The sequence below is a fragment of the Nymphaea colorata genome, chromosome 13 (assembly GCF_008831285.2).
Source record: "Nymphaea colorata isolate Beijing-Zhang1983 chromosome 13, ASM883128v2, whole genome shotgun sequence".
Lineage (NCBI taxonomy): Eukaryota > Viridiplantae > Streptophyta > Magnoliopsida > Nymphaeales > Nymphaeaceae > Nymphaea > Nymphaea colorata.
This window is the reverse complement of record NC_045150.1, coordinates 14,967,955-14,993,522: the sequence shown is the minus strand read 5'-3', so window position 1 is coordinate 14,993,522 and position 25,568 is coordinate 14,967,955. Positions and strand designations below refer to the sequence as shown.

The window sequence follows — 25,568 nt, the reverse complement described above, 5'->3', positions numbered from 1 at the left end:
TTAGATGTGTGTTTGTCCTTTGTCCTTTGGAGTGAGTGGGAGGAAATCTCACTGCTGTATTATGGTCCCTCTCAATGGCTCATAAGAATATGTCTGTCTATGAAATCTTTATGCATGCTCTAGTCAAATTATTTTTAGTTGAAACATATTTCAACTGTGCGCGTGGTTCTTGTGATTCTAACTTTATTGGTCTCTCCGTATTTGAAACCTTGAAAATCAATATAGAAATTATCTTCCTTAGTTCGAGGATCATTTTATACAAACTTAGCAAAAAAGGCCATTAGGCTTCAAAACAATGGAAAGTTCCCTCCTGATCCAACGTTTGATGCCGAAACAAGTTTGGAACTTTTACCCTGAAATTGAATTTTTGATGAATTTACGAAAAACCGACCTAACATTCGAAAAATTGCAAATAACAGTTCAAGTTCGTACAGTACTTGACAATCACGTGCTTCACGAGTGAAAATGATTAAAATATATTTTAAAAACTATTTTACCCTTAAAGAAAAGAGAATTCCCTTTAAGTCTCCTCCACAACATACGCACTTTTCTGTGCCAGCACGCTTTTGTCCTTTTCTTTGGCGTCGAAAGGAAGAGAGAGAGAGAGATGAAATTTTACGGAGATCAACTTGGAAAACGACGTTTATGAATCTTTTTCTCTTTTGATTGAATAGAGTTTCTTTTAAAAAAGTAGAATATTCTTTTTAAGTATATTTTTATCATTTTTCGTTCCTGAAGCGCCTGCTTGTGAATAATTTTAGAAACTGGAAGAAGTTGTTTATAATTTTTCAAGCATTAGATGGTTCTTTGAAAGTACATCAAAACCTGGCACTTTATTTGTAAATTTCACAAACACAAATTCTACCACACTATTAGCATCTAGTTTACAGTTCAGCATTTAGTCTACAGTACAGGTCCTAGTGGAAACCGATCTCACTTGAACTAGTAGAATATAGAGATGGAGTGATCAGAGCTTCAGATGATCTTGAAAAGCTGGTGAAGTAAGATGGTGGGACTCTGCTCCTGATTTCAATGATCTTCTCAGTCTTAGTGAAGCAGTCCTCACTTTCAAGCACAATTTCCTTGAGCATCACGGTGACTTCTTTCATGGTGGGCCGCTCTTCCGGGCGTGAGTTCACGCAGAGGATTGCAAGACCGAGTGCTTGAAACATTTCTCCAATCTGAGAGTTGGGGAGACCTCGAAGACGATCATCAATAACATCCATGACAGTTGCTTCCTCTGTTTGCAGCTTCTGCCAGGTCCAGTTGACAATGTGCATTCCTTCTGGTATTCTTCCATCATTGGGTTGCATCCCTGTGAGCACCTCAAGAAGAAGAACGCCGTAGCTATAGACATCACTCTTCTCAGTGACCTTCATTCGACATCCATATTCTGCATTTCAAATATAGAAAGCATCAACCTCTTTTCCATGTTTAGCAGGAATAGGAAACATCACCAACTGAAGAACACGACTATGTGATTTCTTCAAAGAATGCGGCAGAAAATGAATCTTCTGTACTTCAAACAAGGAGACAAGAGAAAAGAAAAATAAATCCTAAGAGATTTCCATAGCCAACGTTCTTTATAAACTAACTGAAAATTTATCTTTTCTTCATTTTATTTGGCAAGCTCCAACATCTGAATTGAATTTCTTTTACATGCAAATAGAATCAGAGAATGTTTGGCAAACATCCATTAATAAATTCTAAGCAGAAGAAGCATCTCATGAAAAGAAATTTCTCTGGACAAGTAAAGAATGAAGTTGGTAGGTTTACCAGGAGCAATGTAGCCATAGGTGCCAGCCACAGTGTTGGAAGATTTAGTGAGTTCAGATGGATCAACATGTTTTGCCAGACCAAAATCTGCAACATATGCTTCAAAATCCAAGCTGAGCAAGATATTGTTTGCCTTAATATCCCGATGAATAATTGAAGGACTACAGTCATGGTGAAGGTAGGCCAGCCCCTGTGCTACACCGAGTATAATCTTGTACCTGGTTTGCCAATCCAAGATAATCTTTTTTTCATGCAGCAGTTCACTCAGACTCCCATTCTGCATGTAATCGTACATAAGCAGTCTCGTGTGAGCATTTGTGCAGAAACCCAGCAGTCTGATTATGTTCCTGTGCCTGATCAGCCCAAGAGTTTTGATCTCAGCAATGAAAAGATCCCTCTCTGAAGAACTTTCCTCATTCTTCGAAGGCCACAACTTCTTCACCGCGATTTCCATGCCAGTTCCTGTCTCAACTCTGTAAACCACACCAGAATATCCCTTTCCAACCACATTTTCCTCCACCAATCCCATTAAAATTTCATCCAAGGACAAGTTAACTCTTTGGAACAGAGTCACCTTCCAATCACCCCCCAAGCCTCCATATCCGCCGCAACCTGCCATTGCCCTTGCTCGGTTTATCAGCATCGGAGTCGAGATCACCATCAGCAATGTTGCGCAGAACAATAAGGCAATGACTAACCTAAAGGTCTTACGGTGGCCTTTGAGGTCCTTGGTTTCACTACCTTGAACAAAGCAATCCTGTCCACCGATGCATATTCCTGCATTCCCCTCCAGATCACTTTGAGAAAGCTCCCTGAACAACTCTGTATCAGGGAGCAACCCAGAGAAATTATTGAAGGAGACATTGAGGGACACCAAATTGGTAAGGCCACCTAACACTTCCAACGTCCCTTCCAACTTGTTGTGTGAAATATCCAAGTTTGCAAGATTGGAAAATCCTGAAAATGTACTTGGAATTGAACCAGAGAAGTGATTCGAACTCAGGTTCAGTGTGATGGCCAAGTTCTGCAGGTCACCCAGTTCATGAGGGATGGGCCCGGAGATCCTATTACTGCTCAAATCTAAAAATTGCAGACCGGAGCACAACCCCAAAGACTTGGGGATCAAACCAGACAGAATATTTCCTTTCAGAGTCAATTTGTTCAAGTATTTCAATCTGCCAAAGGATTCAGGGATGGTACCAGAAATTCTGTTCATAGAAAGGTCTAAAACATGAAGGCCTAGGATTGATCCGAGTGGAGGAGGGACGCTGCCCTCAATCCTGTTGCTATGGAAATCTACCATTTCCAACCCCGTGCAGGTTCCGATCTCTGGAGGTATCGTTCCGGATAGTGAGTTCTCCGACAACTCCAAGAAATTCAGGCTACCCAACATCCCAATGGAGGCTGGGATCACGCCAGAAAGTTGGTTTCTCCCAAGCCGGAGCCTGACCAGTGAACTGCAGTTGCCGATGTCCGGTGGGATCTGTCCGGCCAAGTTGTTGGATAGAAGCAGCAGTTTAGTCAGATTCTTAAGCTGAAAGAGGCCAGGAGGTATGAAGCCGATGAGGTGGTTGTGAGACAGATCAAGCGCCTTCAGTTTTGAACACCTGGTCAGTTCCACAGGAATTCTGCCGGAGATCATGTTCTGCCAGGCAAAGAACTGAGTCAGTTCCTTCAACTGGCCAATCTCTGGTGGGATCTCGCCTGAGAGCTGATTGTTGTCCAGCTCCAGTTGGGACAAGAAGGTACAGTTTCCAATTATGGAAGGAATACGACCGGTGAAGGCATTGCCTGATAGAAGGAAGGTCGTCAACTTCCCTAGATTGGAAACGCTCAGTGGAATATGACCACTCAGAGAGTTGAGAGAGAGGTCCAACTGTTTCAACTCGGTAAGGTTCCCGAACGAGCTCGGCATTTCTCCGACAAGCTCATTCTGCCACAGGAGTAACTGCTCTAGCTTCCGGCAACGACCTAGTTCAGCCGGAATCCGGCCGGACAAGTGGTTTTGGTATAGGAACACGTTAACCAATTCCGAGCAATTGCCGATTTCTGGCGGAATTTGACCAGAAAGCATGGTGGTGTAGATGGCAAGCGTCTGCAACCTGCCAAGCTTCCCAAGACTGGCCGGCATAGGACCAGAGATATTGGTGGCAGCAAGGCCGAGAAAGACCAAGTTCTGGCAGTTGGATATATCATCTGGAATCTCGCCCTCAATCCCTGGGTTGCCGCCTATCCGAAGTACTTCGAGCCTGGAAAGCCCACCGAAGCCAGACGGAATCCGGCCGGCGAGGTGGTTGTCTACCACATTAAGGATTCTGAGGCGCGAGCAATTTAAGAGCTCCCGCGGAATCGGGCCGACAAGGTGGTTTGAATTGAGGGAGAGGACCTCGAGGTTGCTGAGTTTTCCGAGCTCCGTAGGGATTTCTCCACCCAGAGAGTTGGAGCTTAGGTCGAGAACGGCGAGGGAGGTGAGGTTGCCGATCTTCGGGGAAATTTCCCCCGTGAGATTGGCGCCGGAGATGACGAGTTTGGTGAGGAATGAGAGCGCGGTGAACTGAGTGGGAAAGGCGGTGGAAAGTGGGAGAGGTGGGATGACGATCTCGGTGACGTGGGACTCAGGGGAGCAAGCAACATAGGACCAGAAGCAAGGGTTGTGGTTACTGAAGGACCAGGAGGAGAAGCCAGGTGGTGGGGACTTCACGGTTTGCAGCCATGACAGGAGGACTTGAGCTTCGTAGTTGTTGGTGGCAATGGCGGTCGCGGGGGAAGAAAGAGTTGTAACAAAAAGAAGAAGAAGAAGAAGAAGGAGAGATGAGAAGCGGAACAATGAAGAATCATGCTTCATCTTGTTCAGATTGTAAGCGAGAGAGAGAGAGAGAGAGATCTATTCTCCTTTCTGCGTCATCCTTGCAGCTGCATCCTTCAAGTGGTTACAAGGAGAAGTCTCCTGTTTTCCATCTTTCATGTTATGGTTATAGAGAGAGAAGAGAGAGGAAAAGGGAGAGGTTGGATCACTGCCCATGACCTTTATGACGATTCTCGTCATGGGATCGCAGTCACTGGTACCTGCAAAAAACTGTAACCAATGTTGGTGGTTACAGAGACAGTTTCTCGTCCTACCCATCCACTAAGTACTTCTTTTCATCATGTTTTGTTCGAACAAACAACCCACTTTGTCTGTTTATTTCTTTAGACTCAATTCATTGGGTTGTTCACACTTAAGTATTTCTTTTCATCATATTTTGTTTGACAAAAAGAAAAACGACCCTCTTTGTCTATTTATTTCTTTAAACTCAATTCATTGGGTTATTCATTTTTCGTAACCTGGTTTTCATGAATAACCTAAAGGGTTAGGCTTTTCACTCTTTTACAAAAACCACATTTTGTCAAAACTGAGTTTTCTTCAAACTCAATTTCATGGTGCCCAAACACTCGTTTGGAGTCATCTTAACATCCGCTGACTTGTTAACAACTAACAAGTATAAACTTATGATCTTATAAACTGTATGTTTTACGCGTCGACTGATTAAGCTTGAGCACGATTAAGGTAAAGCTTAAGGTTGTAAGTGCGGCTTAACAATCACAAAATCCGGCATTATCCGCGAATGGTGTCGGTGTCTTTGTGACACAGCCCAAACGTGATCCAAGTTTTTCCCAATTGTGAGACTGTTTTTGCCAACGAACATCGTACGCACTCAATTCAAATAGAAAAGGGGTCGTGTCGCTGTCTTGGCTGGGCAAGAAGGACGACAACGAAAGAACAGCCAGCATTGATACCGATCTCTCTTCAAGGGAAAGCAATGTTAATTGGCCGCATGTGTTGTTGGTGTTCCTTGGATCCCTACCCCAAAAAGTTTGTTTGATGTGCGTAACATGCGGGTAGGACCGACGTTGACGTCGGTTCCTGTGTGGGGAGCCTTGGTCTTGGCCTTGTTTGTTTGGGCTTTGCAAGGACAAAATGGTTCCTTGACCTGGACAGGACAGAGTAAAAAACTTTGAAAACAGTCGGACACTTACACCATGCTCAGCCATGGATTTCTCTTCAATAGCAAGCAAAGCCCATTATCCTCGTTGTCACTTCCTGATGTTGACGTGATTTTGGTTCTTTATTATTTCTTTTAAATAACAAACAAACTACTCTTGGGTAGTTAGGCGACGTGATGGGTAGTCGTCTTCCCAACAGTGTAAAACTCTAAAGAGATGTTTGATTGCTCGAAACTCTAAATTTGTGGACATCAACTCCAGTTCATGAGCTGATCAAGTTGAAATCAAATCTATAGTGACAGGACTATGATAAGAAAGAAAAAAGAGTCGTTTTCCTTCCCAAAATGAGGGTAGGAGACCTGATGGGCCGTCGTCTTGGTAAGAGTGTAAAACTGTAAGCATAGTTGGCAAACCCGTGGCTCAGACTTGGATTAGTAGATCACAGGGCCATGGGTGAGTGAGTTGACTCGTAGACTCTGTTGAGTTTTGAAATAACCTGAATCAAGTGAGTCATGACGAGTTATGATTGAGTTGAACTGAGTCAGGGATGAGTTAGGCCAAGTGAGGGGCGAGCTAGGCCAACCTTGACTCGTGGCTAGGTTTTCTAGCTATCCTAGCTGACTTGGGCGATTCCAGAACCAACTCAGTGAGCCAGCCAACTATGACTCTAAGGATACCTTTGATTGCTCTAGATTTTAGATTTACAGATATGATGTGGCATGCTTTTACTGATAACCAAGTCAAAATCAATCTATTGTTCAGCCCTCGCTTTAGTTCTAAAATGAACTCAATAATGAACTTCCATCAAACCTATGCTGGCCAGATGGCAGATAAAGAGTTGGAGATGGTACAAGAGAACTAGATGACTACAATGAAGGTACTTGACCCATTCTTCAGACTGCAGTAGCATCAATCAGGGACAATAATAGAGATTCTTTCACCTTAGCCCTAAGGTTGAGGCATGTAGAGTGTAGACTATATTGAGTTCCAATTTCAATCTCCTTTGCTCTCAACTAGCATGCGGAGCGATGAATCCATGGTAACATATATGGTTTATTAAATTAGGAATCACTCCTCAGATCTAACATCTACACTTGAAATCCTTATTTTACTTTTTTCTTCGAGAAAATATTTGATTTAAGAATAGAGGAAATGAAGAGATTCATGTATCTCAAACCATGGATCTTAGATCAGGGTAAGTCAAGGGCAATCAAATGCAATCCCCAACTTGATTCTTAGGCCTTCTTTCACAAGAAATATGTGGGTTTAGTATATCATATGAAGTATTATAACACAAAGTTAACTTTACTTTCGTATGAAGAATTTCAAATTCATGTTTAAAAAAAATCAAGTATCTAAAATGTTAGAATCTTAGATCCCCACATCTCAATTCACCTCTGATCTAGATCTGAATCAATAAAATGCTCCCTAAGTCTTCCTCGGCTTAGGGAGGTACATCCATCTTTAGCAATTCTCAGCAAAATAAGCAGATCTTCATTTTTTTTCTCTCTCTACAAAGTGTTTTCATTTTAGTTATAATGAGCAAGAAATGGTTTGTTCTGCCCCTTCACTTCACTGGGTTTGCATTTGACCTTACTTCATTTTGTAGAAGATTAATGATATTGGTAGTTGTGATATATATTGAGATTCACATCTAGTTTCAATTAAGAATCTAGATAGGAAGGAAGATCCAAAGTAAGTTGGATTTAGTAGATTTGACCCATTTATAACCACGAAAATTTTTTTTGAAGCAAAAGACTTTCAAGATGCTTGTCACCAATCCAAAATAACTTTAGTAATCACACTTTGTTCTTTCAAAATTCTGCAAAATAATCTTGCTGCCCACAAAATCTGTGTTTGTTTTTTAAGAGATCACCTGTTTGCATCACTTGAAGGTCCCTTTTAGACACGAACCACGTCCGCTTCTCTGTGACGTAGCTCGACCAAGTTACACATTTTTCTATTGCCATATTTGCTTAGGCTCCAATTGGAAATGGCAATAAATTCTTTGTCCAAGCTAGTCAAGAGAGAGCAAGAGAACAAAAGGATATCATGATCTGATACAGATCTCTCTTCAAGAGGAAGCAAGGTTTACTGTCCTCATGCATTTGTCTTCACATTAAAACTGTACACTCTACAGGTCCACATTTATATTAGCTTGAACAAGTTTGTCAGGTCTGAGTACATACGTACAATACAAGTGGGGGCAACTTAATGAATGAAAAGATTCCATGAAATTATGTGGTTCATGCTGGATCTCCAAATTGACCAAAAAAGATTCAGATCTGGATCCAAATCTCAGGTAACCGTATCGTCGTTCCGACTTCGATCTTGACAAATAGAGAGATGAAAATTGTACTCTGAATCTCGCGGTCTGTGAAAGAAGAACTACAAACAACTGTTTCAAGAGGGAAGACATGGCCATGTTGGTTCAACCCAGGGGCGGAGGGAGGGGGGGCCGCCGATGCCATGGCCCCAACCCAACTAACTAAAAAAAAAAATTACATTACAAAAACTGAAAATTTTTAGTTGGGTAATGTATTTTTTAGATTCAGGTTAAGTTTGGCCCTACGTGGATAAGTTTGTTGGACTGTTTGGCCCGCCCCTGAAAAAATCATCGCTCTGCCCCTGGTTCAACATGTTATACTATAAGTTCCATAATTCCAATATAATATACCATTATCAGTATAATGACATTATAAGTAAAATGATATATAAGGGATTGCAGAGGGCGGAGGCAGCTGTGGGCATGTGTGAGCAATTGCCCATACAAATCTACAAAAAAATGTTTATTTTCATATTGATACTTCAAGGTTATGTCTTTTATTTATATATTTTGCCCATTAAAAATATAAAATTTGAATAGTACTACCCGTCAATCAGAAATTCCTGGCTCCATCCTGAGGGATTGTGATGTCTTTTATGATATCACTGGTCCATTCACTAATATTAGTTCTTATCATTGTGATCATTTATGTCCTAGGTGTACAGTTTTATACTGTAAATTATATGATCATCGTGAAGCAAATAAAGAAAATAGAAACTTCCACTTAGGAGATCATTTTTTTTGTTGATCGTAATGTCAGATATAAACCTTACAATTTGCACTTATCTCTACACGAGCCTAAGTTTCATTGGCGAGATCAAATGAGGTCACGTGACTTGGCCATTGTCATTTACATCTCTAGTTAAAATACTGTGACTTATGATGAAAACATTGACAATCTTATTCTTTTCTTTTCAGTACGACTAAAGAACTGTTTTTCAAATTCACAGCACAAAATTGGAAAATGAAAAACACAAGTTTTTTCCCGTTTTCTGACTTTATTAAAGGTTTTTTTTCTCTGTTTTTATGTTTGCCCGCAAAAGTAGGCTTACATCAGAAAAATCAGACAAATCTGCTCGTATTTGAATTACGACCGAAAGATGAGGCCATGAATTAGAATTTTCCTAAAAGCACGTGAACCCAGCAAATCAGGGATTCGATGTGACATTAAGTTTAAGATGGGAGGAATACGCTTGCTGCCTTTTGAAGCAAAACCACATGCTGTGTACTTGAGCTACTGCAGTTTTTTACTTAATAAGTTTTGCCTATGTTTCTCCATCCTGAAGATGAAAACAGTCAACTCTAATGTCCAGTCTCACGGGCACAAAAATTTTGGGACAATTTCTCCGCGGACTGCATTTTTGTTATCATTCTAAAAGATTTGAGGTAAACAATATGTTTCAAATTCAAAGTATTCAGTTTGAATATTATGAGCATCAATTTTATGTGTTATTGTAAATGGGGAGTCATCGATATGTAAGTTGAAGTATAGTGGGGATAACAGTATGAAGTAACGAAAGCTAACCTTATATCTTATGAGGACAATGGGTTGAGTAGGAACTTCAGCTCTTTGTTGGGTAGTAGATCTCTCCCGTTCACCCGAAAATAGACAAACTTATGTCCCTTTCTTCCTGACATAATAGGACACATGTGACACTCAACTTGAACTAACGTCCTTTTACATTTGTCTTAAACAATTAGATTGGATCCAAATATGGGAGATCACATGAATTCTTTTAGTTAGCAAAGAGGTAAAATACAAAAAACATTAGATATCTCTTCAAGATCAAGCAAGGTCCATTGGCCTCATCCCAGCTTTATGAAAGTGGTTTGTTTCTTAAGTTTACCACTCAATATTTTTTCAAAAAAAAAAAAACCTTTGTAAAAAAATTGAAAATTATTAGCAGCCTCCTCTAGAAAAAAAAAACCTATCACTGGTTACATTCTTATCGTTTTAGCTGGCTATTGGTTTCCTTTTTTCAAATTGGAAAACCCACTTTTAGTGTAGGGTTTAGCGGGTTTCCCAATATGGTTTCTGCAGGTTAGTAAACAGCAGCAATTGTTTTAGATTATATTGTTCCATTGAATTACTTTGTTTTTTATTTATTGTTTCCGGTCCATGCAATTTGTTATGTCTGGTGTTAAAATTGGCATGTCCTAAGGTGAACTGAGGTGTATATGTTAGATATGATCTTTATTTGATGTTAAGTATTCAGTTGGTTTAATCCATGTTTGGATGGAGAAAACAGAATAGATGAAAAGGAAAATGAAGGAAAGGAAATGGGGAGGGAAATGATAAGAAAGAAAAGGGAAGGAAATGATGGCACACTTCTTTCCTTTCCATCACATTTCTTTTGTGTTTGCTTTGTTCTTAATTATTACCAACTCTTTAACGGTTTTATAGTAGGGTCTCCTGAAGTGTTCTATTGTTGATTTTTATATAGGAAGATCAGATTATCATTATGGTTTTAGTTGGGAATTTAGCAAGCCAGTATGAAATTTCTTGTTTCTATGAGTGCACTTTTTATTTCATGTATGGTTTTGTTAGTTGAAGGGTGTACTGTCGGACCAGCCAAGTCCCGAAACAGCTCTGGACCCCGGAGCAGGGGGAAGGAGGGGAGCTTCGGCTTCTCACTCGGCCAGTGGGTCTCCATCAGCTCACATGAGGTAGAATAGCTTATTGTTCTAGAAGTGTTAGTGAAATCCAGATGTGATGTTTTGGAATAAGGTTAGAGTTCTGGTTTAAGTCGCTCTATGTTAGCTTATTTCTACCTCAGTGGAGCAGCCGGTTATAGCATTGTATCCTACATAATATTTTGCATCAATCTTTTAGTTTGTCTTTGTGTTTTTGGATATTTCTTGGTTTATCCAGAATTGTGTTTTAGGTATTGTGCAGTTGCTTGCCAGCTAGAAATTACACAGAGTACAATTCGTTGGACTATAGATTCATCTAATTGAATCTTTTTAGAGTGTAGATAGATTAGGTTGCCACTAAACAAGAACTAGCTGGCTTGTCTAGTTTTCTTGTTTATAGTTGTTATTTTGTTTCAGGTAGTGGCCAAGCACATAAAAGAAAACCAGCTGGCGGGTGGGGCTTTGCTGGATGGACTAGGTTTCTCCAAGACAGCGGCGGGCAGCAGCAGCAGGAAAAGAAGAAGCTGCATTTGAGCAATACTTTAGAATAGATATCTACTCTTATGGTCAATGTCTTCAGATTATACTAGTTCGGTTGAATCGGACACTCTGCCTTCCTGAGTTATTTTGTGATGGAATTGCAACGTTAGTTTAGCTTTTCTATCTAATTTTTGTGATCAAAGGCACATCTGGACTTACACCGAACGAGCTGCTGCCAAAGTACCAGAAACTATTTTTTACAACTGTGGGTTACGTTTGCAGAAAACTAGAGGGGACTATCCTTCATGTTAGGTTTTATTTCTCTGGGTAAGAAACTCAGTTTTTTAGAATTTTGGTTTTTGGGTAGGAAAAGCAAACTATGTTTCAATTCTTGCTTGACTTTTTGAGAATTATTTGGGTGTTCAGATTTTTTGAAGTTAGCACAGTTTCTGTAGATTATCTATATTTATGTCAAATAGGTTCTTTAAGCCTATTTTTTAAGTTCTTATTTATTTTTGAATTCCTTTGTGAGTCTACCATTTACCCAAAAAAAAAGGCTTTTGCTTTTAGAATCTTCTAGACCAGGTCTGCTATCAGACATTACGATTCAAATTTCTCATGCCAAAAGATAGTTTCCGAATGGTAAAATGATAGGAAAAATTCAGACAATCATGAAGACTTTGACATTACGATTCAAATTTCTCATGCCAAAGGATAGTTTCTGAATGGTAAAATGATATGAAAAATTCAGACAATCATGAAGACTTTTTTGGCATTATTTGTTGCACTTTAGTTTCACAGCAAAGAAGTCGCTCTGAAAATCAGGTGAGTTCTAGTTCTAGATTTATCTCTTTAGAATAAAAAAAAAGTTCATTGTTGTGTCTCCTGCAAGTTTTGTGATCCCTTTCCTTTCACGGTTTTGTAGGATAACAGAGAATCCCTTTTTTCAACCTTCTCCAATTAATAAAGACCGTTATTCACTAGGTTTAATTTGTTAAAACTAAAAAAGCGAGAAAGTTTTCTTTTATGTGGGTTTACACACATTAGCATAGCTTTTATCTCACTGTCAAGAATTATTTTAGCTTACCTTGGATTTGCACGTGCATAAGGGCCATTGACATTTTGGAAGGAATCATTTAACCGAGCTCCTTTACTAAAGTGCCAAAAATATTATCCTTTTCATCCAACTGGTCTACTAAATATGCTCTACATGCAGCAACACATCTAGTGATCAAAGATGACCGAAGTGAATTCAGAAAACTATCGAGATATCTAAAACAAGGTGTAAAACACTTCGACCTTCTTCGGTTGTGTATGAGACTAAATCTGCAAAATTGACGAGGCCTACTGCAGAAAAAAGGCATGTTCCTTCCAGCCCTGCTGCTAGACGATCATATCTCCATAGAGTAAGACAGCGTTGCTTTCTCAGGCTTCAATCTTTGTTAAGGTGTTTATCTGTTTGATTTGTTTGGGCCTCTCATGTGCTGCCACAGACTGAAGGAGCCAAAAACAGATCAATTCCACGGGATGAGGCGAATCTCAAAGTCTTCTTCACTGCACCATCTTACCATGATCATATATTTCAGTGAGAAAACGAGAGAGAGAATTTCGAGCATTCGTTCAGATTTTCATAACAGAACAACCAGCAAGGCAAGTGAGCCTGGATTTGGTCTCGGCTTGTGCTAAGGGAAGGGGTTGTTGTCCATTGCCAAACATGCGCATGTCCCACACTTTCACTACACCATCGGAAGATGCCGTCGCAACCATGTAAGAGGGGTCTCCACCCTCACCCTTGCTGCCAAGAATGGTTAGCCCCTTCACACGGGCTGCATGCGCATCATCAATGCAATATGCCATCGTTCCTGCAGTTGTATCCCAAGCTCTCAGCTTCCCATCCTCGCTTCCCATGAACAGTAGTCCTCCCTGAACGTACAAGCAAACAGAACATGAATTTGGTCAAGCAGTAGTTCAGCTGCATATTTACACATCAACAGTCCGCATCCAAGTGCTGTAAAGTGAACTACTGGAAGGAAACAAAAGTTGCAACAAGCTGCAGATTAGACAGCAAACACTAAGGCTGAGTCTGGAAGAGAAGGAGATGAGACTGCGTTATTACAATTGAAAATTGAATCGAGTCAATTTGGCCTCTTCAGTGATTCCTCTTAATTGGCTATGAATCAGCACAAGTATCATTGCATATTTAAACTCAAAAAGGAATAACATAAAAAGAATTTAAAATGAAAATGACCATGGTAAGTGAAAACGTCCTCTGCAGGAGGAGATATAGAAGATGACTTGTCTCCACTCTTACTTTTTAATACCACCTCTCTAACTAAGGTTCATATCTCTACTAAAATTTTCACGTAAACCAACCGTCGAAGAAATAACTATGGTGAATGAATGATACTAAATACTCTTCAATAACATCCTCATTTCCTCTCCCACAGACGATTCTCAAAGGGACCCGATATGCAAGACTTTCTGAACGAATTCTTCTTTCATAAGAAGCCAAGGATCAGAAGTTCAAGATTTACATATAATACTTTCAGTATACAAGTAAAACGGGGACATTCGATACCATGAATAGGAAACTTTAGGGTGTAATCTATCCAAAAGCTACCAGGACTCCAAATTATATTAGACAAAATTTCCCTACTGTTACGAGAAAATTAATACACATTATTTTTTTCCATGCCAAGTCCAATTGAGGAAATGCTTGCTGAACAAATAGGCAAAAGGCGATCTCATTGTTCCTTTAGTCATAAGAGAAAGGAGGAAAACAAAAATGATATTATGAAATTCAAGGTAACTACCTAAGATTTAGATGCTAACAAACCTCAGCTGGTGCAACACAAAGAACTCTGTTTGGGTTTTCGATCGATCCGATCAACTTGGCATCCTCAGCATTGTGTAAGGAGATGGTCTGTCCTGCAACCATGAAGAAGGTTTCCCCTTTGCTGTCATATCGGATAATCTCTGATTCCTTCTGCAGCCGACAATTGAAGCTCCTCCTGCCATTGATGAGATTGAACATGCAAATGCAAGAATCATGGCCAACGGAGAGTGCCAATCGCCCAGAGGGATGGACTGTTAGGTCGTTGACGCCCCTCTTGTGGGCCTTCATGCTCTTAAGGTGAACGAAGGGGTCGGTATCGTAGATGTTGATGGTGCCATCGGTCGACCCGCTGAAGAGATTCAGCGGAACAGATGGGGAGGAAGTCAGGGAAAAGAAGGCGAGCGAGGTGATGACACCCGTGTGGTGGATGAGAGAGCCGATCTCCGAGAGAGATGATAGGTCGAAGATCTTGATGGTGTCATCAGATCCACCGGTGACAGCAACAGAGCCACATGCGGCAACAGACCGAACGGAAGAATTATGGGAAGGGTAGGAGAAGAGGGGAAGCAGGGAATGGCTTCTAGGGTTCACTTTCTTCTCATCCCATTGTCCCGTTCCTCCTTCTCCTTCTTCATGGTTCGTACCCGACAATTTCAGAGTTTTGAGATCAAAACCCCACACAAATCTTTCATAAGAGCCTGCTAGCAATGTTGTCTTCATCTTCAATAAAGGATTCTAGAGTTTTACTTACTGGAGAAATGCAAAACGAAAAACAAGAGTCAAAAGCAGGGAAAATAAAGAAAGAAGAAGGAATGAGATGCAGAGGAGGATCGGAAGGAAGAATAAGAAGAGAGAGGGGGGAGAGATTTACCAGTCTCCAGTAGACTGCGTACTCTGGCGTCGTCAGAGAGATCAAAGGAGTAATCGGATGAGAATAGCTGCTGAAGGCTGCTGAGGGAGAATAAGAAACTGTGGTTCGTTCACCCTAGACCCTAACAGACATAAATAATGTTGTTAAGTACAATGAGGTTCAGCTTGTGAAGCCAAAGTGAAATGAAGTGAAGCGAAGTGTAAGCATCATGACCAAAATGGTGAAACATATAATATCCATAAAAATAATGTCAAGACTCAAAAGTGAAAAACAACAACTAAAATAACAAGAAACATACACGAAAGCTCAAGCAGTTCTCAATAAAAAACCTATGCACTTTTTAATTTTTTAGCAACTAAACAACTAAAAATGCATTATAGCACTAACACATTAAAGATTTCCATACATTTAAAAAAAAAAAGTTTACTTCACCTTGCATTTCCATACAACATTATCAACAAAAAAAAACCAACTAGAAAAAGAGGTGCTACACAGAGTATTCAAAACATGCATACGTGATAAGTGCAGATTTGAGCTTGAAAAATTGTAGCCTGTATGATATCCCATATCTGTAGTGCGCATTTTGAAGAAACATTTCTTACAAGTGGAAACTTTTCACTTCATATAAGTCAAGGCATACACATATGAGCACCAGCCACAACTTGAACCTTGCCTTTATCTGATTCCATTGAACTCCAACTCACATCCTTAACTCAACCTACACTATTAACAAAGAGCAAGCTTCAATTGCACCAAAATTAATCCTTTAAATCACTTCTACTGATAATGAAGGATATTTAAACCTAAAATCAGTTTCAGAGCAAACGTAAAGCCAGACATTATGGCAACACATTTTAACTAACAATTGCCACTGGGACACATGTTGAGATCAGTTATATCTTGTTTCAACTTTGTTGCATTCAATAGATTCCCACACGTATCTGCTATTCCAAATATGTAGTTTTCATTACATTCCCACTTTAAAGATGCATGTGAAGCCTGAACAAAAATCAAGAGGACAGACGTATAATTTTTTTCAGGATGTCCAAGAAGATGCACAACTAATTTAAAGTCCTTGATATGGAAAGACAAATGCAAATTTGGAACATATATTTGATATATTTGATAGGACTACAAACCTTTTAGATATTACTCAACAGAAGAAAAAAATATATTACAAAGATGCTCCATTTGACTTCCACCTTGTTGTAAAAAGTGACTATAACAGACACAAAATATCTATTTAGCAATAAAGAGGCACCGTCCTGCCCATCGCCGTCCTGCCCATCGCCGCCGCCCGACCCATCGCCGCTGCCGTCCTGCCCATCGCCGTCCTGCCCACCGCCGTCTTGCCCCTCGTCGCCTGCCCATCGCCTGCCGCCATCCTGCGCTCGCCGCTGTCCCGCAAGCGTTGCCTCCACCTGCGCACTCTGCCTGCACCCGCCTACGCCCGTCTGCCTGCGCCGCCGCCGCGTGTGCACTCTGTCGTTGCTCCGCTGTCTGTCGCTGCTCCGCCCAGCAGACTGAACGCCTGCGCCCGTTGATGCTTCGCATGTTCTGCCCGCGTCCTTCTGTTGTTTCTTTCGTTCAGTCTGCTCTCGTTTACATAGCCGCCTTCTCGTCCAGGTCAACATGTCTCGTCTGATTGAGTATTGGTTGCTATCATCTTTATGATCTTTTCGTAGTTATATACATGTGATTGTATATTTCTGCGCTTCTTATTCCGTGGCTCGGTTTCCTCCTTAAAAGATGTCTGAAATTAGTAGTGGAGCTAATACCTCTTCCTTTGTATCGTCGGGAGAGATGAAGAGTTCCCCATTTTCCAGCATTATCACCAAAATGGATGGGGGTAATTACGAGATGTGGGTCATGCAAGTAAAAAGAACCTTGATCGCTCATGACAAGGAATATCTCATATTGGAGCCCGAGCCCGTACAGAAGGTTGGAAAATATACTACTTGGTTCAAAGATAATTCGTTGGTTATGGTATGGATTGTTGGTACTCTCTCTCAAGAAATTGCAAATGAAGTCTTGCACAAGGACAGTGCAAAGGATATGTGGGATTCCCTTGCTGCCACGTATTCACAGGCAAGAAATGAAACGCGCATTATGCAGCTTCATCATGATATTCATCAGATGCGACAAGATGGCCGACCTCTTCACACTTATTATTCTAGTCTCAAGTCCATGTTTGAGAGACTGAATAGCTACTTTCCCCGCATGCAAGTGTGAACAACAAAAGGCATTCAGAGATATGCTTATGGTAGGGGTATTTCTTTCTGGTTTAGACTCTGTTTATGAATCAGCAAAGAACCAAATGCTTACTAGTCCCTCGATTCCTCCTATTGATGAGGCTTACAGTAGGCTAAGCAAAATTCCGATCTCTGCATCGACTGTTCCTGACACCACTTCTGCTATGCTTACTACTCGTGGCAAAGGTGGACCCTTTTTTGCCAGAGGACGAGGGGGCCGTGGCCGTGGCAATACCCCTTCGCGCCCTGTATGTCAGTTTTGTCACCGTATTGGTCATACTGTGGATAAGTGTTGGCAGAAACATGGTCGTCCAGCTTTTGCAAACCAGACTGTATCTACTGATTCTCCCGAGCAGCCTAAGCCTCAGCACACTGCCTCCTCCAGTGAGCTGCATGTAGATGACATTCTCTCTCAGTTGAGGAACTTGATTGGCGACAGAGCCCATCAAGCCCCTGGTCCGACCACTTCTACTGTTCCTACCGCTGCGAGTGCTTCTTCATCTGGTATGTATTCTGCCTGTACAGTCTGCTCTGCTACTGACACTACAAATTGGCTTATTGATTCTGGTGCATCGACACATCTCTGTGGGGATAAGGCGCAATTCACCTCTTACGTCCCTACTCCACCGGGTCGTTCGGTTATTCTAGCAGATGGAAAATATTCACCAGTTGTTGGACATGGAGAGGTCCAACTTACTTCATCATTGCCGCTGCAGCACGTTCTTCATGCACCAGAATTCCCCCATAGCCTACTTTCTATCAGTCAGATTACCAGAGAATTAAATTGTCGTGCTATATTTGACTCTTCCTCTCTTGTGTTTCAGGATATACTGACGGGCAGGGTGATTGGCAATGGCCGTGAACAGGGAGGTCTCTACAGGCTAGTGCATTCCTTTCCCTTTGCTGGGTCTACCTCGTCGGGGTCGTCCTCATCCTCGGCTTATACTTGGCATTTACGTTTTGGACATCTCCCGTTTCAGAAACTGCTGCATGTTCTCCCTCAGCTATCTCATAAGTCGTCTTTTCAATGTGAGTCTTGTCAGTTAGGCAAACACCATCGGTCATCCTTTCCTCCGCGGTCCAGTAGAAGTAGCCACTCTGTGTTTGAGTTACTTCATTTTGATGTTTGGGGCCCGAGTCGTACTCCTGACCTTCAGGGTCATCGGTATTATCTTGTTGCTGTTGATGATTACAGTCGTGTTAGTTGGGTTTTTCTTATGAAACACAAATCTGAAGCGGGTCATGTAATCAAAAATTTTATCAATGAAATTCTGACTCAGTTTGATACTTGTGTCAAGATTGTGCGCTCTGATAATGCTCTTGAATTCTGTGCTTCCGCTTTAGAACAATTTTTCAGGGATAAGGGTATCATTCACCAAACTTCTTGTGCCTATACCTCTCAACAAAATGGGGTTGTTGAAAGAAAACACCGACATATTCTTGATGTCGCCAGAACCATTATCATACACAGCCATGTTCCCCATTCTTACTGGGGAGATGCTGTTCTTACAGCATGCTATCTTATTAATCGCATGCCGTCATCTGTGTTGGGAGATCTTATTCCTTTCTCTGTTCTTTTTCCTGACAGAGACTTGTTTTCTGTTCCACCTCGTATTTTTGGATGTGTTGCCTTTGTTCAGTTGCTTGGTCCTGGGAGAGATAAGTTATCCCCTCGGGCTATCAAAACGATCTTTGTTGGTTATTCCCGCACTCAAAAGGGATATCACTGTTATGATCCTTCTACTCGTCGATATTATGTGAGTGCTGATGTTACATTTTTTGAGTCAACCTCTTATTTCTCTCCAAATGGCACTCAATTAAGGGTGCCTGAATTTAGTGATGAAGTCCACCTTCCTTTACCTCTCATGAGTTGTCCACAACCCGTTGCTTCGCGTTTTGGGGCTATCTACCAACGTCGCACTAAACCTGTTCCACCTGCCCACTGTGCTCCTGTGCCTTCACCCAGCACGCCCAAGGTGATTCCTGAACACACAAATTCTGCTGACAATTCTTTATGTGATAATGACACAGGGGACTCTCCAGAGCATGCTCCTGGTCCTCATATTAATGAACTTGATATGCCCATTGCTCAAAGGAAAGGCAAACGCAGTTGCACTTTGCATCCTCTCTCTGGTCATTTATCCATGGATAGACTCACTCCTACTTACCGACAGTTTGTCAAGGGACTGTCGGCTGTAGCTCTTCCACAGACTCCCATGGACGCTCTTTCTTATCCCAAATGGGCCGCAGCAATGCAAGAAGAGATGGATGCTCTTTAGTCCAGAGGCACCTAGACCCTTGTTACTCCTTCATCTGATGCAGCTATTGTTGGTTGCAGATGGGTATTTACTGTTAAATACAGAGCAGATGGCAGCATTGAGAGATATAAGGCTCGCCTGGTTGCTAAAGGCTATACTCAGACTTATGGGGTTGATTATTATGATACCTTCTCTCCCGTGGCATGACATGCTTCTTTACGGGTTCTTCTCGCTGTTGCAGTCAGCAAGAATTGGTCTCTATCACAGCTTGATGTCAAAAATGCCTTTCTGTATGGTGACCTCCATGAAGAAGTGTATATGCAGCAACCACCAGGGTTTGTTGCTGAGGGGGAGTGTCAGAAAGTGTGCAGATTGAGAAAGGCAATTTATGGTCTGAAACAAAGTCCTCGAGCTTGGTTCCAAAAATTATCAGAGAATATTGAGAATGAGGGCTTCAGACGTTCTTCGGCCGATCAATCCCTTTTTGTCAAGAAAACTTCTACAGGTACAGTGATAGTTCTTGTCTATGTTGATGATATCATTGTTACAGGGGATGATATTCAGGGGATTTCCAACATCAAGGATGTCCTTGGCCGACACTTTGTCACCAAGGATCTTGGTGAGCTACGCTATTTCCTAGGTATTGAGTTTGCCAGAAATCAGAAGGGTCTTATCATGTGTCAAAGGAAATACGTTACTGATGTTTTGCAAGAGACAGGTATGCTAGGATGTCGACCTGCCTCTACACCCATGGACATCAATACTCGCTTGTATGATGATGATACTGAAGATGTTGATGCTAGACAATATAGAGGGATTGTTGGGAAGCTCCTATATATCACTGTTACTCGACCTGATATTGCCTATGCTGTCAGCAGAGTGAGTCAATTTATGGATAAGCCCAAGAAAGTCCATTGGGATGCTGCTATGATGATTCTCAGGTATCTAAAAAATTCACCAGGAACGGGACTCTTCTTTCAAAATGGTACATCTCTCACTATATCTGTGTATGTTGATGCTGATTATGCGGGATGTCACCTTGACAGAAAATCCACTACTGGATTTTGTGTGTTTATTGGATCCAACTTGGTCACATGGAAGAGTAAGAAGCAGACAGTGGTTGCCAAATCAAGTGCAGAATCTGAGTATAGAGCTATGGCTCAGGCTACTGCTGAAGTTATGTGGGTTAGATCTCTGATGTTGGATCTTACTGTGGAAGTGCCTCTTCCTATGCAATTGTTAGGTGATAACAAAGCTGCTCTGTTTATTGCTAATAATCCTGCTTTCCATGAGAGAACCAAGCATGTTGAAGTAGATTGTCACTATACCAGAGACATGATTCAAAAGGGTTTTGTAAGTACCTCACATATTTCAACTACAGGGCAAACGGCTGATATTTTTACTAAAGCTCTTGCAAGAGGACCATTCCAAAGTTGTTGTTCCAAGTTGAGCTTGTTTGACATATACGCTCCAACTTGAGGGGGAGTGTTAAGACGTGTTTCTATTCAGTATTAGGCTTGAGAGGGTACTTGTGTAATAATGTTTCTTTTAATGACTTTCTTGTAACTTTTCCCTCTCCTCTAGTCTATATAAAGAGGAGTTAGGGATTCTTTCGAGGTTAATCAAAGATTAGTTCTCTTAAATTTATCAATAATACTTAATTAAGAGATAACAACAATAAGAAATCATATTTCTTAACACTTGTATCCCTTTATACGGAAATTACATTGTGAACTTTGTGAGAAATGACTGCATCCCATGCAATGTTCTCCGTATCGTACGATACGGACACGTATCGTACGATACGTATCGTCCGTATCAACAAAATCGATACGATACATGTTATACGCACAATACGCGTGCGTATCGCACGTGTATCGCCCGTATCGTACGATACGGGGTAAAAATGAAAAAGGGGCCCGACGGCCCCTTTTTTGCGTCTTTTTTTAAAACCTACGCTCCTCTCTCTCTCTTCTATTGTTTCTAAACACTGCAAGAAACATGGGAGGGAGAAATTTTCTCCATTTGCATCAAGATTTGCCGGTGAAGAAGCTTTATTTCTTGTTGTGGGGAGTCTCGGGACGGTGGGAAGCTTGGAGAAAGAGGGTTTTTTTATTTCTAACACCAAGAAGGTAAGGAATAACTCATTTTTGCCGTCGAATTCTCTTCAGCTGCTTATTATGTTATTTTGAATGTCTGATTTCTTATTTTGGAATGTGTTGTTCATACTTCATACTTCATAGTTCATACTTCATAATCATATACATGAATGATGAATGTTCCTTTAAATACATTTTTCTTGATTTTTACTTGTTTTTTCGGATTTTTTTTGGATTTTTTATGATTTTTTGGAATTTTTTAAGATTTTTTATTATTTTTAAAAAATTAAAAAATTAATTTTACGATACGTTTACGATAAGTTACGATATGGCATATAGGTCGTCCCGACCGATACATGATACGCTACGCCAGTGATAACATTGATCCCATATATTCAGGCATATCTATGCAGCATAGACAAATGAAATATAGAGCACACATCATGTACTAAAAAAAGTGTAGTAAAAAAGAAGTATATGAAATGCGTCAGGATATTAATGTCCACAAGAAAAAAAAAATCTTATATAAACTAAAATATAGTGTAGTTCGTCTGGATAGAATCGAACTCTGAAATTAGATAGGTCATACTGCCCTCTAGAGCCCAAATAACCTGTTAACCACTTATTGAGAACCAAGCACATAACAACAAGGTAACAAATGCTAGTTTATACATCATTGGCAAGATTACTTCTTAAGCCTTCACAAGATTAAGTCTTCCTGTATTCAAAGTTCATTTTCGGAACAGAAAAGAATGCTCCAGATGCCATATGCCGATGGAACCAAGTCCAGATGCCATATGCCGATTAAGCATATGCAAAGGTTCATGTATAGACCCACAAAACATACACATGATCTAGCATTTGAAGGGAACAAGTTTCATGTGCACTGAACAAGCAGTTCTTCACAGACTTCTCCTTAACTGTGAATGAAGCAACCATCAATTAAAGATGCAAAACATATTCAATTAATTAAATTACACACAACATCAAAGAAAGCAAACAAATAACAATAAAGATCCTAATCTAATTTGACGCCAATCATAATAAGAGATCCTAAATCCATACCAAAATCTAATGAAACTCAAGTTCCATCCAATCAACATCGTATTGGTCTAAGAACCAACAAAAACATATCTGATCATATCAAAAACAGAAATAAAACAGCAGCTAATTCGGCCATTCATTGGAAATAAAACATATCTGATCATTCGTTCAAAAGTAACGAAAAAATAATTTAAAATAAAAAATATATTTTTAACAGAATTCTTAAAACAATTTTTTTTAAGAAAAAGAAAGAAAGTGCTTCAGCATGGCATCACTCACGCATCATGCTAGATTGCGCATCATGTAAGTGCATCGAGGCGTTGTCCTGATGTGCTTCGAATTGTGAAGCGTGCGAACTTAACAAAACTGGACGTTAAACCCTTCCGGAAACAAACATGCAACATTTCTTTCTCTTAAAAATGGGGGTCGCACAGAAAAAGCAAAGAAAAAGTATGTCCTTATAAAGAGAAAAAAATGAAAAAATTAGGTTCTTAATTTTGTGGATGAACTTAAAAAAATGATTAAATTAAATACTAACAAATAAAATTGAAAGAGGGTGATTTGGGTGTTATGCCAATGTTTCACCATTACAAGTACATACAAGGGCAGATCAAATAATCTGCTTTGAAACTGTTATGGTTAATTTTGATTAAAAGAAACTATTTTTACTTAGTTTAGACAAAACAACGACAACATTTTTTTTCAGTATTACCTTCTACAGATTATATTTGATAGACTTGCTGTATGCACGAAAAAAAAAACTATGTAAAATGTACTATTTTTCATATTTTGTATCGATCGACTCATATTGATAACAGGTTGGTATTTGTTTAACTTATTTTAAATTGTGTTTTCAAATTTTTGCACCAAAAAATTTCCATCAAAAACATCTTTTAAAGTTTGTGCATGTTGCAATGTTATTTGCTTGCCTGATAAAATGGGAAAAAGTTCATGTTATGGCCCCTTTGGCGGCAAGTTCCTTACTGTTGCCTACGTTCGCTAGTTCCAGACACCTGATTGCATGCATCTGATCAAAATGCAGAGAAAGAGAAGCAAGTCCAACAAATGTTCATACAATTTTGAAAAAATAATAATTCCCCGAACAGGAGAATGAAATAAGAAAGAATCAGAAATAGAAAAAGGGCATGTACAGACTGGATGTTAATAAGTGCCACACAATAAGAATTAAGAACCAGAGTTGAAGTGGCTGCAACAGGACCGCGTACAGGGAAGCGAATAGTGTTCAAATTGAAAAGAATAAGGGTCACTTGATAGAGAACGGAAATAGATTGACAACTCCGCTGCTCAATAATGAAGTAGATAGCAGCACATATAATAACAGTCCAACCGTCAAGCAGGAAACTCATCCGCCGGAGTCCCGGTAAATCTCATGCTATGAGTTATTAAAAGCTCGAATCCCATAATTCCAATGGCAAGCTAATCGTCTAAACCATTAATCCAAAAAAAATTAAAAATCAAAAGACAAAAAAATTTCAAACGATTTTACCCACTGCTGCTTTGTCCTTCTTCTTCCTCACGTCCTTCTGTCTCCTCTTCTCTTCCGACCTCCTTCCTGCAGCCCTGCTCTCTCGTGCTCCTTTTCTCACTCTTTCATTCTCTATCTCCCTATCTTTGTCTCTCGTTCTCTCCCTCGCACTCTCATCCTGCAGCGCAGCAGCGGCGCACCCTGCGTTTTTTTAGAAAACCAGTTTTCGAAATAGGGCAAAAACGAAAGGTGCGGCTCGGTTTTGTGGGTTGGATCTCAAACTAAACCCGGATCCAAATATTACATGGCCAAACTAAAGATTTTTCAATTTATTTATTTATTTATTTTTTATTAGCTGGGGTGGGGCCATGGCTTTAGGCGGCCCCTTGACTCTCCTCCTATGTAGCGGTGAACAACACTCGTTAAAGCTCACTCCTAAATGAGTTCACGTCGAGTCATTTGCTTAAAGAGTCGAGCTCAAGTTTATACACAATTCGTTCAAATAATCTAGTTGAGTTCGAACTCAATAGATAACTGCCGAGTCAAGCTCGATCTTTAGTAGAGTTTGTCGAGCCTTCATCAAGTTGATATATTCAAACAAGTTTACGAGTTTATCGAGTCTTAATCGAATCGAGTTTGAGCTCTACCTGTAACGATGAATATCAATTCTATTTAAACGAGTTTGTCGAGCCTTAATCGAGTCAAACTCGAGCTCAATAAGTAAATGCTGAGTCGAGCTCGAGTTTCTTCCATCGAGCTATCCTCGAGCTCGAGCCGAGTTGAGTTGACTGAACTCGGGCCCGACTCGGCTTATGTTCACACCTACCTACTGATAAGGCTTATGTTCACGCCTACCTAGATAATTGTTATTTGTTAATATACATTTAAAGAACAATGTTTTCTGGAAAATTTTAAGTTTACCTTTGTTGGATTGAATCAAGAAAGTTTGTGTTCAAATCAAGGATTAACTGATAATTGTTATTTGTTAATATACATTTAAAGAACAATGTTTTCTGGAAAATTTTAAGTTTACCTTTGTTGGATTGAATCAAGAAAGTTTGTGTTCAAATCAAGGATCAAACCTGATCTATCAACCGAACCGTGTCGATATGGTGACGCACAGACACCCACATGCGAGTATAGTGGCACACTTGGACACGGTTTTTTAAAAATATATATTAATTTTATAATTTTGCAAATTACTTTTTCACATTAATTGTCTAAGTTGTACCATTCACTTGCTTTGTATTTTTCTCACCTGTTTTGCCTTAATTCTGCATATCTTTTGTGGAATTTTGCACACTATATTGTAAAACTGAAACTCCTGGCGGTCCAATTTTTTTCGGGAATTGTTGTTCTAAGATGGTGTGAAATGTTCTGAATTTTTATGCCAAGATCTCGTTTTTAAAATGTGGGAATTGACGTTCCCCAATCAAACACCCTCATATTGGAATTCCATATGTAGATCTAATATCTGACCGAACCGCTTAAATCAGATTAGGATTGAGATTGCATCTAGTTT

General features: G+C 40.2%; 2 protein-coding genes across 3 annotated transcripts; both read right to left on the bottom strand.

Moving 5' to 3' along the window:
* Positions 1–774: 774 nt before the first annotated feature.
* On the bottom strand, positions 775–4,836 carry LOC116267341 (LRR receptor-like serine/threonine-protein kinase RGI1). Its single transcript, XM_031649029.2, has 2 exons — positions 1,777–4,836; positions 775–1,393 (listed from the first exon to the last, which is right to left on the bottom strand). The coding sequence occupies exons 1-2, from the start codon at positions 4,619–4,621 to the stop codon at positions 918–920; spliced, it is 3,321 nt and encodes a 1,106-aa protein (XP_031504889.1). The 5' UTR covers positions 4,622–4,836; the 3' UTR covers positions 775–917.
* A 7,493-nt stretch (positions 4,837–12,329) lies between these two features.
* On the bottom strand, positions 12,330–24,253 carry LOC116267247 (uncharacterized). Of its 2 annotated transcripts, none has more exons than XM_031648870.2 (4): positions 24,068–24,253; positions 14,908–15,028; positions 14,037–14,786; positions 12,330–13,123 (listed from the first exon to the last, which is right to left on the bottom strand). In XM_031648870.2, exons 3-4 carry the CDS (start codon positions 14,754–14,756, stop codon positions 12,821–12,823), a joined length of 1,023 nt encoding a protein of 340 aa, XP_031504730.1. In that variant the 5' UTR covers positions 14,757–14,786; positions 14,908–15,028; positions 24,068–24,253; the 3' UTR covers positions 12,330–12,820. The 2 variants fall into 2 exon arrangements, with proteins under 2 accessions (XP_031504730.1, XP_031504731.1); XM_031648871.2 differs by having other exon boundaries at positions 24,072–24,253.
* Positions 24,254–25,568: the final 1,315 nt, after the last annotated feature.